The sequence below is a fragment of the Linepithema humile genome, chromosome 6, assembly GCF_040581485.1.
Source record: "Linepithema humile isolate Giens D197 chromosome 6, Lhum_UNIL_v1.0, whole genome shotgun sequence".
NCBI lineage: Eukaryota > Metazoa > Arthropoda > Insecta > Hymenoptera > Formicidae > Linepithema > Linepithema humile.
Window position 1 is genome coordinate 14,256,004 of NC_090133.1, and position 18,081 is coordinate 14,274,084.

The window sequence follows — 18,081 nt, forward strand, 5'->3', positions numbered from 1 at the left end:
TTATATTAATTTTTGTGCTATATATATATTTATAGCACAATTATATATATATATATATGTAATTTCTGCAAATAAGTTAGTTTTACGTATGTAATATTATGTATATGTATAGTATAGTGAAAATAGGATTCAACATTATTGTTTTAAATTATATTGCAGGAGGAGTTTGCTTATTTACAGTAAAAAAAAGACTATAGGTACTAATATTTAAGTCATCATTAATTATTGCGTAAACAAGGTAACATAATATTCTTAACTTATGGCATAAACAAGGTAACATAATACATGCATCTTTAAGAATAACTAGTTCTTTGAAAAATAACAAGAATTATGTATATGTAGGAAATATAAATGTTTGTTTTGTTAATAAATTTAGTGAATGTATAACTTATAAACAATTGAATATATACTACGTATATATATATACCCATACATACAAACACATAAACACACACTTAAACACATAAATATTTACACTAATAAACCTATACATAATGCATATATATATAATACATACATTAGATTTAGTTATTAAATTATAAAAATTAGATTAACTTTCCATCTAATTCATTAAACATTTGATTTAAAAAAATTAAAAATATATTGAGAGGTATATGTTTATATTTATGTTATATAAATGTTTATACGTATTTGTAGGTGCAGTTCAATTAAAATACCCGCAAGCTACTGTTACGTCCTACATCCTACACGGTTCTTCTTTGCGCAACTTTCTCACGATCAGTCGGTAAAACTCAAAGAGATCCCTAATGGAAATTTGGCCTTTACAAATAAAAATAAAACCATAAAACTCACTAAGATTATTTCAGACACATATCGAAATTTCCGATAAAATAAATTGTCCTTTGAGTTTCCGGCGATGATCACGTCCGCACCGATAAAATTTTATAACGTCTACACTAAATACCACCACCAGGTACCTCGCCTTATTCCCGCCTATCTTTAAGTTCGATTTCCTATTGGAAATCTATCTTTATTACTTTCCTCCACCCTAAGATTTCCTCAAGGATCCAAAATCTTAAGGAATACCTCCCTTCCAAAACCAAAAAATCCGAGTATAAAAGGAAGGACCCAGCGAGAGTCAGGCAGTTTTTAGTTAGAGAGTCAGCCAGTTAGTAGAGAGAGGCTTTTAGTATTACCCGAACAGTTTGAATATTGGGACTTAGAAACAATTCGCAACATTTTTAAGTGACTGTAAGAGTTTGTAACAAAATAGATTCAGTAAAGTGTCTGTTAAAACTATTCGATCTTTTTTCTCGTGTACAATCTACACCCTACCTAACACCCAACCACCCAGTTATCTCTCTGAATCAGCACTCAGAACTATTTGCTCCGGTGCGGACCACCGCACGTTGTACTTGGTTTCTGTATCCCCGCTAATCGTGGTGCGGTCCGCACCACTGAAAATTCCGGGCTAAAAGCGTGCGGTGGTCCACCGCACGCTTTTAGCCCGGAATTTTCAGATTGACGACATTATCCTTCATGCCCAAATCTAAGACGCGACGTGGGGAAGTAAAATACCGTGCGCGCCAATTACTTCTCCACTACACGAGACCGGTTACGGAAGACAATTTAGAATACATCGGTGTTCAAAGAAATTATTTTGACTACGAATACGAGGATCTGTGCAACGCCTCCGATCAGTTTTCCCGGCGCGAAAGATATAACGCTCATCGGCCGTGGCCCTTCACTTTCATCCCCCTCAGCTGCAATCAGTCTCCGATCGACCCAGTGCGGATACTAACTGACCCCAGGAGGATCAAGTACACCTCAAGGCGACTACACCTGGACTTTAGGATTGGAGATCTAAATACATTTCGAAGACATCCAAGTAGTAAGTCTAATTTTCACAATCATCTCTCTCTCTCTCTCTCTCTCTCTCTCTCTCTCTCTCTCTCTCTCTCTCTCTCAAAGACCTCTCCTTTTGAAAATTTGCACGAGGTTCCGCCCTTGGTAAAAGGAGTTAATTCTCTTGACCAGAAAAGGGAACTACGAACGATTGGTTAAGGCCTCTAACAGCGTAATATCGATCATTACAATCGTTGACCTGTTCTCAGCCAAGGGAAATCGTTCGGCTCGCGCGGTCGCCTCCTCTCATACCGACCAGCAAGCAAACACCACAAATTCATACTTTTATTGTTGCGTCCACGGACTTAGGAATATAGGGACAGAGCACAAAAGTTGCGGGGTGTTGGGAAAGACGAAAGGGGAATGATTAGTAACAACGCCACCTACTGTGTACCGTATTTTTTCTGTAACTACATTTTCACGCGCTAACCTAGCCTCGACATATTTATGTACATTGTTACGTTATATTGTGAACGATAACATCAGCGAAAAACGAAATTTTCAGTTTTTTGGAAATAACTATATATTGTGCAAGCACAATGGTAAAATGTGCAATAAAAAACTGTTCCAACAAATCAGGAAGAAAAGCATGTAGCAATAAGGTAACATTTCATAGGTGAGTAAAAAATGTAGAAAAATAAATAATAGGTACCTTTCTTATAAATTAAAAATCAGTTAACAATAAAAAAAATAAAATATAATAATTGTGTTTTATACTCTTCAGTTATATTTTCCAAATTTTTGTAAACACTCAACTTTATTTTTTATATGCATGTATTTTAGATTTCCAAAATGTGAAGCCACGCGGAAAATATGGCTCACTAATATTGGATTAACCGAAGCAATGTTATCAAGTATACCAGTTTTATGTTCAGAACATTTTGAAAAAGAAGCGTTTGACAGAAGATCGGTAAATAGAGTTCACCTTAAACCAAACAGTATTCCATTTGTAAGTATACAATTGAGGCGTTATACCGAACAATGCTGTTCAGTTTATTATTGCAAATCAAATAATTCATTTACAGCCACATACTACTTTAATGGAAGTAAGTGATAACAATAATGAGACTGAAATCGAAATCGAAAATGCATCCAAAGAGTTTAGTGAAGAAGTTACTGTATCTTCTAATTTATCATATCCTTATAAGGTGGACCAACAGGAAATCACAGTTAATGTCAGTGAAGAAACATTTTCACCAAAACGATGCCGATTTGATGAGGAAGAAATAAGTGAGTATATAAATAAAATGTTAAATATAAATGTCATGTTTAAGCGAGTGTAAGTTAAGTAGGAATGAGTGATGTAAAATATTGAAATATAATATAAACTAATATTGAACTTATTATTGCAGAGACTGAGTCAGATATACAACATTGTCAAACAAAATCAACATCGATATCACCTAACCGATTTAAAGTGGACAAAGCAACAGCTGTTTCGCCTAATTTTCATTTTAACTCACCATGCAAAACTACGTTGCGGGAGATGTTGAAAGAGCAGGCACAACAACATTCGAAGACAGTATCAGCATTAAAGCAAAAAGTTCAGCGACAAGAGAAAAAAATTGCTTCAATAGTAGAGATACTACATACTTTGCAAGAAAAGTATTTGGATGAACATCAAGTGGATATCTTGAAAGATATCAGTTCTTCTAATGCCCATTTCTTAAAACGAGCCATTAAAAAAGGTAAGAAAGAGACAGTTCCGCAAATTTATTCACCTGAATTGAGATTGTTTGCATTGACATTGCATTATTACTCACCTAAGGCTTATAATTATGTTCGTAACTATTTTAATTCTTGCCTACCTCATGTAAAAACACTTTCTCGATGGTACCAATGTATCGATGGCAATCCTGGTTTTTGTTTTAAAGCTTTTGAAAGTATAAGGGAACGTGCTAAAAATACTCCTTACGCTTTAATAGGCACATTAATGTTTGATGAAATGTCTATTAGACAGCATATTGAGTATGATGGGAAACAGTTTTGCGGTTATACTGATATGGGTACAAATATTGAAAGTGATAAAGAATGCCTAGCGAAAGACGCTTTGGTTTTTTTATTTGTTTGCATGAATGGTGCATGGAAAATACCTATTGGGTACTTTTTTATAAATGGTATAAATGCAGAACAGAAGCGAAATCTCGTTTTACAAGCCTTAACAATGTTGCATGAAGCTTCTATAAAAGTAAAATGCTTAACATTTGATGGAGCACCTATTAATATTGCTATGGCTAAATTGTTACAGAAGAATCTACTAAATTTTGATATGTTACAGACATGGTTTTCTCATCCCGTGACCAAAGAGAAAGTGTTTATCTTTCTTGATCCTTGTCATGCAATAAAATTAATTCGTAACGCTTTTGGCGATATGAAATGGTTTTTAAATGAACGCGGGGAACACATTTCGTGGAAATTCATTCAGCTATTACACGAATTTCAAGAAAAGGAAGGATTACATTTAGGTAATAAACTTAGACAAACGCACATCAATTATCATTTACAAAAAATGAAAGTACGATTTGCTGCTCAGGTTTTCAGTAAATCTGTAGCTGATGCATTGAAAGTATGCGAAAAAGACCTACAATTACATGAATTTCAAAATTCTGCGGCAACTTCGGAATTTATAAATATTTTCAACGATCTCTTTGATATATTCAATTCAAAAAATCTTAGATCAGTCGGATTCAAAAAAGCAATTAATTTAGAAAACAGTACAGCTATTATACAAAAATTAAATGAATGTAAAGCGTACATTTTTGGTTTAAGAACCACGGATGAAAAATTGGTAGTTCAGAGTAGGCGTAAAATGGGCTTTTTAGGATTTATATTATGCATTGAAAGTTTAAAAGGTTTATTTCAGGATGTGTGCAGAGATAGTACCGAATTTAAATACATTCCGACTTATAAAATATCTCAGGACCATATCGAATTGTATTTTGGATGCATTCGTTTATGTGGAGGGAGCAATAACAACCCTACCGCTAGACAATTTAAGAGCGCTTTCAAAAAAACTTTAATTCATTCCGAATTGAGATCAAGTAATGGAAATTGCATCGAATTAGAAAAAATCTCTATTCTACATGTAACAGTCAAAAAAAGCCCATCGCAAATCATTAATTGTTCAACTCCGACAGTAAAAATGCTGAATTATATAACCAACAAATCGACTATAATTAACGATCACAGCTATTATCCAGACATTAGAGTAGTTTCCGAATTTTCTGAGCGAATCATTGCGTACATTGCAGGATTTGTCATTAGAAAATTGAAGGCATCAATTTATTGTGAAATATGTATTGCAGCATTATACGGAGATCATGATTGTTTGCGGAACGGTTTAATTAAGCAAAAAACTCGTGGTGTATTAATATATCCATCCCAAGATACATTTAAGATTTGTCGATTGGCTGAAAATGTTATTAAACAAGCATTATATGAATCAGGAGGTAAATTTATGTTAAAACGTTTTAATGGGGATTAGCTTTTGACTGCTGTACTATTTCATATCAAAGATAATCGTACTATTTTTGATAATTTAGTACATCATTCAAATGATCAATCTCCATTTGAAAATCACAGGATACAGCTGTGCAAAGCGGTGGCCCAAAAATATATAAAAATAAGATTATTTTATGTAGGATTAAAGTCAAATGATTCAGCGAAAAGCGAAAGACACAAATTAAATAAACTTGTTCTTTTCAAAGACATGTAAAAAATGTATTTTAAATATGACAAATTATAATAAATATCTTATAAAAAATTCATATGTATTTATTTATTGTTATTATTTTTTCGAATACTAATATTATTTCCTAAATTTCTATTTCCCTTATACAATTTCAATATTAAGAAATATCTATCAACGTACATACACGATACAAATAAAACTGTTCAATTATATAGGCCATCGCACATAAAATGACAACTGCATATGCATAGCATAACACCGTCTTGACCAATGAGCATTCAAGTGAGTGATCTATGACGCCTTTATACTAGATGCTATACTAGATGCTTGGTTGAAACGATTTTATGCTATGCATATGCAGTTATGTCATTTTGTGTGCGATGTCCTTATCAATTTGAAGGTTGGCGGGTTTGTTAGTTTGCGTGCACAGTAGGAGGCGCTGAACTTATACTCCCCTCTTCCGTTTCCCGCAACACCAAATCGGCCTACAAACTGGCCTGGTGCTCTGTCCCTATATTCCTAAGTCCGTGGTTGCGTCCGTCCGTATACCCGACTCCTCCCCTTTCCCTCCAGGTTAGGACGTAACACTACCGAGCACGAAATTTCGGAACCAATTAAATCATGGCTTCGTCATGCAACTAAAAAATAAAAAAACTGAATGCTGCACAATAAAATATTCAATATTTTTTTTTATATTTTGTTCATGTGTATAATTTATACATAATATTAGCAATTTTATGTATAAAATATTATGTATGTAATATTATTTATATTAAGTTATAATATTTAGTAATATTAAGTTTATTAATTTATATCTAACACTGTGACTAGTGCAATTTTGAAATGTACAAGACGTATCTTTAGTTTTCGTTTTTATATATACAAATTTTATTTTTATTTTGACTATTTTGACATTATATAGTAAATAAAAAATTTTAAAAAAATTACATATTTTATAATAAAATGTGCTTCAAATGTACTATTATTTATATTACTTATACGTACTTTACCTTTTTTGAAATGTGCCTATTTCTTAAAATAATGTAATATAATAGAAGCTTTTATCTTTAGAAATTTTGCTAATAATCTTTTCTTTATGCTCATAAAGGTACTTACATGTCAAATGTCTATATAAAATATTTGAAAAAAATATGTATTTTGAAAAAATGTTTCAAAAATTGTTTTAATAGTTTTAAAGGAGTAATAAAAAGTAGTAATAAAACAATATTTTAATAGTGGTGTCATTAAAGCGAGATTGTCGTAATTTTAAAAAATATAAATAATAATTAATATAAAACTTTTTGAGAGAGAAAGAGAGAGACGTTACTTATTAAGATTACTGTTTTATTGCTTCCTTAACTTAAAACTAAACAATTTCTGTTTAAATCTTTTAAAAAAATATATTTTTTAAAGACATTTTAAATAAATATTTAAAATAGATATTTTTCTGGGTGGTATTTATAGCCCGATTTTATATTTAAAATCGTCTTATGATTTCATTTAACTAATAAAATAATGTTGCGCAACCATTTTGTTGATTGAATGAGGTTTTAAAATGATTTCGAATATAAGATCGGATTATGAACACCATCCTATATTCAATAATTTTATTTGGATTTTATCTGGATAAAAAAAGATATCCACGGGACATTGTTGGGATCTAATTTAATCATATGTAGGATATCCCAGGGATATCTCAGGGATTTATTTTTGGATGTCCTACGGATATCTGAAAAGCAGACATTCGGATATCCCACGGATGCCCTACGGATATCCTACGGCTTTGTACAGACATCCCAGGGATATCTAAAAATCCTTTACATTACATTTCACGGACATCCGTAGGATGAAATTTTGCTATGTGGGTATACATAGTATAGTATATGTAAAATATGGTAAAATATAGTATGTAATATAATAATATATAATATGTACGACAGCATTTTTTTAGATCTTTTTTTTAATATATACGACAGTTTTATGTACAAAAGTTTTATAGAAAAGTTTTATAGAAATAGTGTACAACTTTTTTCATAGTTCTTTAATCCCACTTGGCGCCATTTCCTGATATCATATTTTTTTGTAGTTTTAATATACACAACATCATTACTTGTTGAAAGGTTTTAATATGTACGATAGCTTTTTTTGAAAGGGTAATATATACGACAGGTTTTTTTGATAGGTTTAATATATACGGCAACTTTTTTTAAATGTAAAACAATACTGTTTTGTTTTGGTTGTGACAAGAGCGTGTACTTGGCGTCTTTTTTTTACCTTTTTTTAAAAAGGTTATTTTTTGAGATTAGAATATTCTCCGAATATGCTGTGCTGTTTGGGTATGTATCTTTACATGATCTATTCTTTGGATTATTCCAAATATTGGATGAAAAATTCGTAATTTATTATAATCTAAAAAAAAAATAGTAAAGTTAGATTCTCTTAAAATTTTGATTTTTTCAATAATAATTTAAATAATAACAATTTAAATAATACCATCATCACCATCATCTAAAATCGGTTCTATTATTGGTGGAATTTGAAGAATATTTTCTTCATCTGAAGAGTCGATAAATTCCAAAGCTTCTAAATTCTCAACTCTGAAATTCATGTCATGGGCCATATTCGTTACTGCGTTCTTTTTATCTTTTTTAGTATTGATGCACTTGTGAGAACTCATGCAGTTCTGGCCTGTACTGGCTTGTACTAGTGCAGTCCTAGATTTTTCATCCAATATTTGGAATAATCCAAAGAATAGATCATGTAAAGATACATAGTTATGTTGAAAATATCGTTCACAATTATGATAATATAGATTTTATTATGCATTTTCGTTTGTTAGTGCAGCTAAAAAGAACAAACCTACGGATTGGTGCACGTTACACTAAAGCCGAGAGCACAAGCTTTTACATAAAGCATAACGCATAAGCATAAGGAAATTGATTGGTCTATATATAAGCATAAGCAAATGCATAAGGAAATGGACCAATCAATTTCCTTATGCTTATGCGTTATGCTTTATGCAAAAGTCTGTGCTCCGGCCATAAGGCACTATAAAACGTGAGTATTCTCACGTCTGCTCACGTCTCCGCCATTTTTGTTCCATTCCTCCACTCCTTGCCCTCTCGCCTCTGTCACTTGAGCTGAGAAGTTTATGATGATTAGGTTATGGCTTCTAAGCTGCTCGAACTCTGTGTTTACGTTTATTTTGATTATCCGACTGTAAACAAAAAAAAGATACAAAATGCCTTGCTGCGTTGCGGTCAATTGTACCAATAGAACAGAAAAAGGCGCTCGATTATTTTTGTTTCCTGCGGATGTTCGTCGACAGCAATGGATACATAATCTCCGCAGAGAGTCTTGGACACCAACCAAATCATCGTGCCTCTGTGAAGTAAGTTTATTTCTTATATTTCGAATTTACGTAGCTTTTTCTGTTTGTTTAGAATCATGGATCGTTTTTTTAAGTGTAGTTTAGATTTGTCACCGTTTGAAATTACATAAATATCCATAATAATCCATAATTGTGGATCTAGCACAGACATACACCAATCGGCCGTTTTACCATAGCGAAAAGTGGATCTGGCCATGTAGTTCCGCCGGATCGAAAAATGGATCCAGTTAGCGCTACTGTACGGCCTAGAGCACGGTGTAAGAATATAAGGTGATTTCACGACCATTGTATTCTATCAAAAAATCTGTGATCAAGATGTCATAGTTAAGGCATGTCACACAAGATGTCACATTGGTGCAAAATCCCAAGTAAAAAAGAATAGAAGATATGGATAGATGTGGATAAAAAAGGATAGATGATGAATCTCTAAAGCACATCTATATATAATTATAGTCCTAAATAATACAAATTTTTTAAAATAAAACTTTTAACATTGTGTATAAAAATATATATTACTGACAAAATATTTTTTTATTTTTTTATAACAAATTATTCTTAGTTAAATTTGCAGAAAAAATAATTAATAATGTATTCCAGTCTTTATAGAAAATTAAGTTTCTTTAAGAAAATGAATATTTATAATTAAGTTTCGCAGAACAATAAAATTTTAATAAAATTTATATATATATATTTAAAGTCCCTCAACACGTAGCCACCTAGCGGTTCAATGTGGAATAATGACAGGAAAATCACAAAAATTTGTTGCCGTGAAATCACCTTATATTCTTACATCGTGGCCTAGAGAAAGCGTCATACGAAAAACAATGGCATGGCCCCTCTCAGGGTGCGATTACATGGAGCGCGGTTCGCGGTACGCGGTACGCGGTAAAGGAACTAGTAACCAGAACCGTGCCGCCGTGCCGCCTGTTTTTTTTTCCTCCTATTACATGGAGCCAAAAACTGCGCGGAAAAGCGGCACGGGCTAGTGACAAATTAACATTTGTATGCATTTTTTAATGAAATTCATTAATTTAAATGCAATTATGAAATAGATCCGTTGAAAGAATAAGCGTATCGATAAAATTAACGTAGAAATAAGTCAATACATTTAAAAAAATGCATATAAATGTTAATCTGTCACTAGCCCGTGCCGCTTTTCCGCGTAGTTTTTGGCTCCATGTAATAGGAGGGAAAAAAAACAGGCGGCACGGCGGCACGGTTCTGGTTACTAGTTCCTTTACCGCGTACCGCGAACCGCGCTCCATGTAATCGCACCCTCAGGCTTCTCTCTGTTATGGCTGACATGCACGCATTTTGATTTGCCGGAAACGCAATCTTTTAGTAACTAGCCTCTTAGGCCGAATTCCCACTAAGCGCGTCACGCGTCGTGTTATGGCCGGTTTATGCTTCGGTCTTAATCTTAATCTTAAGAGTTGATAACGTAGAATGCCATAAGGGCGTTTATACTTCCCTAGTCTTAATCTTATAGCGTTTTCGAATAAACGGGGTTTGAACGATCTAGGGTTGATCAATCACTATTTTACTATAAATGCAAGTCTTTCATTGGTGGAGAGGTTGCAATGACGTCATTAACCAATCTTGGGTCGTTCAAATCCTGTATAATCGAAAACGCTATTAATCTTAAGAGTTGATAACGTAGAATGCCATAAGGGCGTTTATACTTCCCTAGTCTTAATCTTAGTCTTAATCTTAATCTTGGAAAGATCCCATTTTTTAACTTTAGTCCCTAATGTCCTAAGGCCGGGCCAATGAGGTAAGTCTGACGTCCGACGCAGCACGAAACCGCGCGAAATAATGGTTTTCGATCCGTGTATATTTAAAAAATTGTTCCTGATCATATTCAATATTCAGCATATCTTTCATTAAAGAAAAGAAATGACCAGTTTCGTGTCTTTTTCGATTCAGTGGCCGAACAGCGTATCTCCGTGGTTTTCTTTTATTTTTTTTTTAATTTCTTAATAATACACATGCTGCATAGGCACTTGATAACAAAAGTGCCATTCCAAACATTAAAGTTTTTTGCCGCTGACGATTCATTTTAACATTCACTATAATTTGCAGCACCGGGATCTATTACAATTTGTGGTTAGGTTAGGTTAGGTTTTGTTACATTTGCACATGCGTAGTCCGAATTTCCAGGGAAGCATAAACGAGTCCTTAAGATTAATGGCTGGTTTATGCTTCGGTCTTAATCTTAATCTTAGTCTTAGTCTTAACTTAATCTTAAGGACTCGTTTATGCTTCCCTGGAAATTCAGACTACGCATGTGCAAATGTAACAAAACCTAACCTAACCTAACCACAAATTGTAATAGATCCCGGTGCTGCAAATTATAGTGAATGTTAAAATGAATCGTCATGATAAAGCGGCAAAAAACTTTAATGTTTGGAATGGCACTTTTGTTATCAAGTGCCTATGCAGCATGTGTATTATTAAGAAATTAAAAAAAAAATAAAAGAAAACCACGGAGATACGCTGTTCGGCCACTGAATCGAAAAAGACACGAAACTGGTCATTTCTTTTCTTTAATGAAAGATATGCTGAATATTGAATACGATCAGGAACAATTTTTTAAATATACACGGATCGAAAACCATTATTTCGCGCGGTTTCGTGCTGCGTCGGACGTCAGACTTACCTCATTGGCCCGGCCTTAGGACATTAGGGACTAAAGTTAAAAAATGGGATCTTTCCAAGATTAAGATTAAGACTAAGATTAAGACTAGGGAAGTATAAACGCCCTTATGGCATTCTACGTTATCAACTCTTAAGATTAATAGCGTTTTCGATTATACAGGATTTGAACGACCCAAGATTGGTTAATGACGTCATTGCAACCTCTCCACCAATGAAAGACTTGCATTTATAGTAAAATAGTGATTGATCAACCCTAGATCGTTCAAACCCCGTTTATTCGAAAACGCTATAAGATTAAGACCGAAGCATAAACCGGTCATAAGTTAATAGCGTTTTCGAATAAACGGGGTTTGAACGATCTAGGGTTGATCAATCACTATTTTACTATAAATGCAAGTCTTTCATTGGTGGAGAGGTTGCAATGACGTCATTAACCAATCTTGGGTCGTTCAAATCCTGTATAATCGAAAACGCTATAAGACTAAGACTAAGATTAAGATTAAGACCGAAGCATAAACCAGCCATTATCCGCTGCGTCACGAATTAACCAATCATAACATCCCATTTTATTACATCTTTGCCGCGTGAATAAAATGGGATGTTTTTATTGGTTGATTCGTGACGCGACGGATGACGCCGACGCGTGACGCGCTCAGTGGGAATTTGGCCTTACACTGGAAAACAACCTTTAATTGTGAAGTCTCTAGTATAGATATTTCTCATGTGAAAAACCACGAAGTAAAAGTAAGGAGACGTAACTACATAGATTGAAAGTGGTCACGAAAAATGTTCCGTGAAGGAGGAGGTTTGCCGAGTGGAATAACTTGCAACATTTCGTCGCCATCTTTAAATTGTCAATGACAGATGAGACCACAGTGAGAAAAAAGGTTATAAGGATTAGAAAAGCATGGAACGTAAGTATGAAATTGAAATAAACAAATAAATTTTTAAAAAATAAAAAAAATGTTACAAATTTTTAAAGAACATAAAGAATATAAATCTTATATAATACAAACTATGTTTATCTTAAATAAGGTTAATATAATTATAAATATATTTTAGAGAAGAAAACGCCGTAGATGATAATATATATAATTTAGAATATACTTATCAGTATCAGTATTCAAGAAAATAAAGATTGAAAATAAAATATACATATACACACACATTTCTGCAGAGAAAAAAGGTAATAATATTAAAAAGTATTATAATATATAATATTGTATTTATTTATAATAGATATAGTATAGAAGTAATATTTTTCCTTAACATAAATACAATAATGATTTCTGAAAATAAAACCAACATAAATACTTACAGTACGAGGTGTGAACAAACTTCTTTTTTCTGATCCTTTTTTATCTCCCCTTGAATTGCAACCTTTGACACAACAGGCCATTACTTCAGAATTTATTATATCTATAATAAAAATTAAAAATATTTAAAAATAAAATGCAGTTAAATTATCTTATAAATAAAAAAATGAAAATATTAATATATTGCTAAAAATTATTTATATTAATATTTGGACATACTTAGAAAATATATCTATGCTGATTTATTAATAGATAGATAAATAGATAGATAGATTAAAAGATATTGCTTATAGCGAAATATTAATTGATTTAACATGCAACAATTTTAGGTTATAAAAATTAAAAGTTAATACTACAATAAATTCTAATTTTCTGCAAAACAATTAAAAATAAAATGTTAAATGTTAAACTACATTTACTTTAAAATTTATAATCTTGAAATATATACCTTATATAAATGTTTAATTAAAATTATTTGCATACCACGTTGCATACGAATATTTCACAAGCACAAAGTAAGCTTTTTACTTGCTCTTGCTCTTAGTGCAGTCAGTTCAGTTCATGTTCCTCATGGTACAGCTAAAAAAGAACAGATTTAAGATGGCGACGAAATGTTGCAAGTTATTCCATTCGGCAAACCTCCTCCTTCGTGGAACATTTTTCGTGACCAACTTTTTTCTCTATACGCTATCTATAGTTACGTCTCCTTACTTTTACTTCGTGTGAAAAACACACCAAAAAAACTGAGATGTCACGAAACAGTTGTTTATATAACTCATTATGCTTTTTGTGCATTATCTTTGTAGGATTGCACAATGCAAACGGAAATATTGGCATAGCTAAAAAAAATGTACTTTTGTTGTTGGGTAATTTATGATTTTTTTCTGGTTTTATTATAATTTACAAATATTTTGGATTAATTCAAATCAATAAAATTGTTCATATAAATATACATTTTTAATTAAAAAATTTATTTCTATCGTATTTCTTATATTTAGATATATGACTTTAATATTTTGAAAATGTTCTTATTTTCACTATCTTCTTATTTTGCAATATAATTATTTATTTTTTATACACAGCTGATGATGCTGGATTTGAAATGCGATCCTACTTGAATAATATCTGTCAGGCACCTAATTTGGATAAATTAGCAAAAGAAAGTTTATTGTTCAATAATGCATACACTTCAGTCAGTAGCTGTTCACCAAGGTATCTTCTTTTATAAATATAAAATATAATTCTGAAAAACATACAATTTTTAATTTATAGCCGTTCTGCAATATTGACTGGATTACCAAGTCACCAAAATGGAATGTATGGTCTTCATCATGGAATTCATCACTTCAATTCTTTTGATGATATTCAAAGTTTGCCTAAAATATTAAAGAGAAACAACATACGAACAGGTAAGATAATTGTAATGAATAATAGATTTATAATATCAGAACATTATATAATAACAAATGCTTCTTTTGTTTAAGGAATTATTGGTAAAAAGCATGTAGGTCCCAGTAATGTTTATCCCTTTGATTTTGCATATACAGAAGAGAATAATTCTATTCTTCAAGTGGGTCGTAACATTACTTATATCAAGTTATTAGTTCGTGAGTTTCTCTCACAAAATAGAACACAGTAAGTGATAATAGGAAAAATAAAAAAGTAAAGAACTACTTTTTTGATTCTCAGATTAATCGAAAATATTCCTTTACTTTTTGACTTTTCTTTATAGAGTTTGCACATATACATATAATGCTATATTTATATATTTGTAAAATTATAATAATGTATTATGTGCCATATATAATAAATTTTATAACAATATATTATTTTACTATTTTATACATTATCTTAAAATTATTATAGTTTTTTCTTACAAGTTATTTTGTAATAATCTTTTTTCAGTTTATATTGAAATTTTTGCAGACCCTTTTTTCTACTCGTTGCCTTTCATGATCCACATCGCTGTGGGCATACTCATCCAGAGTATGGTAATTTTTGCGAAAAATTTGGCAATGGTGATGTCGGAATGGGTGTAATTTCTGATTGGAATCCAATATATTATCAATGGGAACAAGTCAAAGTACCTTATTATGTTCAAAATACTGAAGCTGCTAGGAGAGATATTGCTGCTCAGTATACAACAATATCTCGTTTAGATAAAGGTATTCTCAGAACTTTGAAAATGTTCACATACTTTTCTCTTATATTATGAGCAAGACATTTTTAATACATTATCTAAAAATATTTAGAGAATATAATTTTTTAGGTGTTGGTCTTGTGCTTGAAGAATTGAAAAATGCAGGCTTTAAAGATAATACATTAGTGATTTATACATCTGATAATGGCATACCTTTTCCGAATGGTCGCACAAACTTGTATGATCCAGGTTTGTAAATATAGTTACGTTTAAAACTAACAATTAAAAATATTTCAATTATAACAGAGACTTCCATTTATAGTTTATTTAAACTTGTTATTTTCAGTAAATTTAATTTTTATTACTTTTTTACTTGAATGCCTTAGTTTACAAAATAGTATGGAAAGAAAATGGGAATATTTAAAAGTTTATTTAAATAAATTAATTAAATTTAATTTTACCAAAGATAATGCAAAGATAAAAATTTTGAAATAAATTTTCAAAAAATTCTAAAGGTTTGGCTGAACCCATGATGATTTCATCACCAATTCACAATCATAGAAAAAATAGTGTGACATATAGTATGACATCTTTACTGGACATAGTACCAACTATACTTGATTGGTTCAATATAATTTACATGGATCAATTATCAGATGCTAATGAACTGTCCTCTCTGCAACTTACAGGCAAATCACTTCTGCCATTATTTCTTAAAGGTACATTCACTTTTCAATGAAATGGATATATAATAGAATATAGATTATTTTTTGTCAGCAAATTACAACTATAAATAATCAATGCCTCATTTATAGAACCAACAGAAAATAATACAGCAATCTTTGCTAGCCAGGCGCATCATGAAGTTACCATGTATTATCCTATGCGTGCAATTAGGACCAAACGCTATAAACTTATACATAACATCAATTACAAAATGCCGTTTCCTATTGATCAAGACTTCTATATATCCCCGACCTTTCAGGTAATCTGAAAAGGAGTCATCCAAACAGTGTTATCTATCATTATCTTCAACTGGAATGTATGAATTATTTATAAATATAGATTTATTCATAAATAACTTATGTTAGTGTATTATGCATACAGGACATTTTAAACAGAACACGGACCCATCAATCGCTACCATGGTACAAAACATTAAAGAAATATTATGATAGACCAGAATGGGAATTATATGATTTAAAATATGACCCAGAGGAATTAAATAATATAGCTTTAAAATTATCGGCCAAAGTAAAAAAATTTTAAATATATAATTATATATTGATATATTATATTATTATTTATTATTTCTTTTATGATAAATATGATATAAATGCATGCATATTCTAATTTCAGAATATATTTTTTGAGCTTCAAGAACGGTTGTCCAATTGGCTAAAAGTAACAAAGGATCCATGGCTATGTGCACCAGATGGTGTTCTGGAAAATATTGGATATGATAAAGACAATCCCCAATGTATGCCACTGAACAATTTAGACAATTTTCTTTCTAACATTTATAACAATTAAAATAACATTTATATCTTATTTTTATTTTGATAATTTTTTATTGTAATATACAATATATCAATAAGAAATGTTTTTCATTAATAATTATATTTTTTCTTAAGGCAAATATTCAACATAAAAATCACAAAAGATGTAATATTCAATATTATAAATTTTTTATATTTATATTTAAATAAAATAATAAGAATAGTTATTGTAATTTATATATGTATTTATATATTAATATATGTAGGTATTCAAATACATAAACAAATATTTAATATATAAATTAATTATATACAATCTTCAATATTTAATTAAATTTTATATAAGAGAAACTAAACAATATAAAAACATTTTTATATCTTAAATATAAAAAATATATTTTATTTTCATAAACATATAGAAATCTTACATATTCTCAATGTTAAATTATCCCTTTATCTGCTTGCAATGTTTTTAAGAAGATACGGGAACTCTTGCCACAGAAATATTCTTGGATTCTCTCTCTCGATACTTTGAAAGCATCTTATTTAATTGATGAACATATGCTGATGATTTGTTTGCGGATTTTACCATTGCTTTCAATTCTATTCCTATTTCGTTCATCTATAAATATACAATCAAATGTTTTTTATCTTCACGAATATATTATATCAACTGAACAAATTAATGTGAACAACATAGAAATTGTTAATGTTTATACATATGCGAAAATCTTACATATTGCTTGTAATTCAAATATCTGTTATATTTTTGATTATTATTGTAGATTTGTTTGATTTGAACCATAAACACAAGACACAAAACGAGTCCACCCAGTACGACGAGAAAATTCAAGTTTTGGAGTCCACGTAAACTGAGCATTACACTTGACGAGGGTTAGAATAACCGATAAAACACAAGAAATCGTTGTATAATATTAAACTAAGCATGAATTTAAAAACAAAGTATTCTTTTGTAAAATAAAAACATATTATTTAATTATTCTGGTTGTATGCATTTTTGCAATATTTTTTCACTAATATCAATAAACCATCAAAAGATTTAGTTAAATATGGCGTGGTACCGAGAGGTCTCCCTTCTTGCGGCCATCTGGTTCCGGTGGAGGGGGGGGGGGGTAATTAAGGAAGCGGGAGATTCAAAAAGAAAGGTTTAACATCCTAAGGCCGGCGTCACATAGAACCCGTAATCCGTAATCCGCACCGAAAGTCCGCAAAAGTTACTAGGGATTGCGTCCGTAACGTTACGTGTGTTTTATCTCCTTGTGTCCCATGGAGCCGTAAATACACACGTAACGGTATTACTATTTTTTATTTAACAGATTATAATTGTTTATTTGTATTTTATTCATAAGAAAACTACAGAATATATTATAATTTTAACAAAAATTTTAATTAAATCGTCAAATTTAGTTAAATAAATAAAATTAAAAAAAGCATTACTAGTAATAACTAGTAACTTTTAGTAACTTTTACGGAAATTTCATGGAATTACGGCTCCATGG

At 31.1% G+C, this 18,081-nt stretch overlaps 1 protein-coding gene and 3 long non-coding RNA genes across 8 annotated transcripts; 2 read left to right on the forward strand and 2 right to left on the reverse strand.

Moving 5' to 3' along the window:
* Window positions 1-5,368: 5,368 nt before the first annotated feature.
* LOC105667526 (uncharacterized) lies at window positions 5,369-13,508 on the reverse strand. 3 transcript variants are annotated; one of them, XR_010890892.1, is made up of 4 exons: window positions 13,371-13,508; window positions 12,925-13,025; window positions 8,629-8,774; window positions 5,369-6,144 (listed from the first exon to the last, which is right to left on the reverse strand). It is a non-coding gene; the product is annotated as an uncharacterized lncRNA (long non-coding RNA). The 3 variants fall into 3 exon arrangements; XR_010890891.1 differs by lacking the exon at window positions 5,369-6,144 and having other exon boundaries at window positions 8,356-8,774; XR_010890890.1 differs by lacking the exons at window positions 5,369-6,144; window positions 8,629-8,774 and having other exon boundaries at window positions 12,812-13,025.
* On the forward strand, window positions 10,814-13,101 carry LOC137000627 (uncharacterized). The gene is made up of 2 exons (XR_010890895.1): window positions 10,814-12,520; window positions 12,669-13,101. It is a non-coding gene; the product is annotated as an uncharacterized lncRNA (long non-coding RNA).
* Window positions 13,509-13,601: 93 nt separating the features above from the next.
* Window positions 13,602-16,613, forward strand: Sgsh (N-sulfoglucosamine sulfohydrolase). 2 transcript variants are annotated; one of them, XM_012359362.2, is made up of 10 exons: window positions 13,602-13,788; window positions 14,005-14,134; window positions 14,195-14,331; window positions 14,407-14,557; window positions 14,849-15,087; window positions 15,192-15,311; window positions 15,578-15,781; window positions 15,878-16,047; window positions 16,170-16,316; window positions 16,422-16,613. In XM_012359362.2, exons 1-10 carry the CDS (start codon window positions 13,671-13,673, stop codon window positions 16,593-16,595), a joined length of 1,590 nt encoding a protein of 529 aa, XP_012214785.1. In that variant the 5' UTR covers window positions 13,602-13,670; the 3' UTR covers window positions 16,596-16,613. The 2 variants fall into 2 exon arrangements, with proteins under 2 accessions (XP_012214785.1, XP_067213883.1); XM_067357782.1 differs by having other exon boundaries at window positions 13,602-13,772.
* Window positions 16,351-17,790, reverse strand: LOC105667527 (uncharacterized). 2 transcript variants are annotated; one of them, XR_001099946.2, is made up of 3 exons: window positions 17,298-17,689; window positions 16,990-17,183; window positions 16,351-16,505 (listed from the first exon to the last, which is right to left on the reverse strand). It is a non-coding gene; the product is annotated as an uncharacterized lncRNA (long non-coding RNA). The 2 variants fall into 2 exon arrangements; XR_010890889.1 differs by lacking the exon at window positions 16,351-16,505 and having other exon boundaries at window positions 16,931-17,183; window positions 17,298-17,790.
* Window positions 17,791-18,081: the final 291 nt, after the last annotated feature.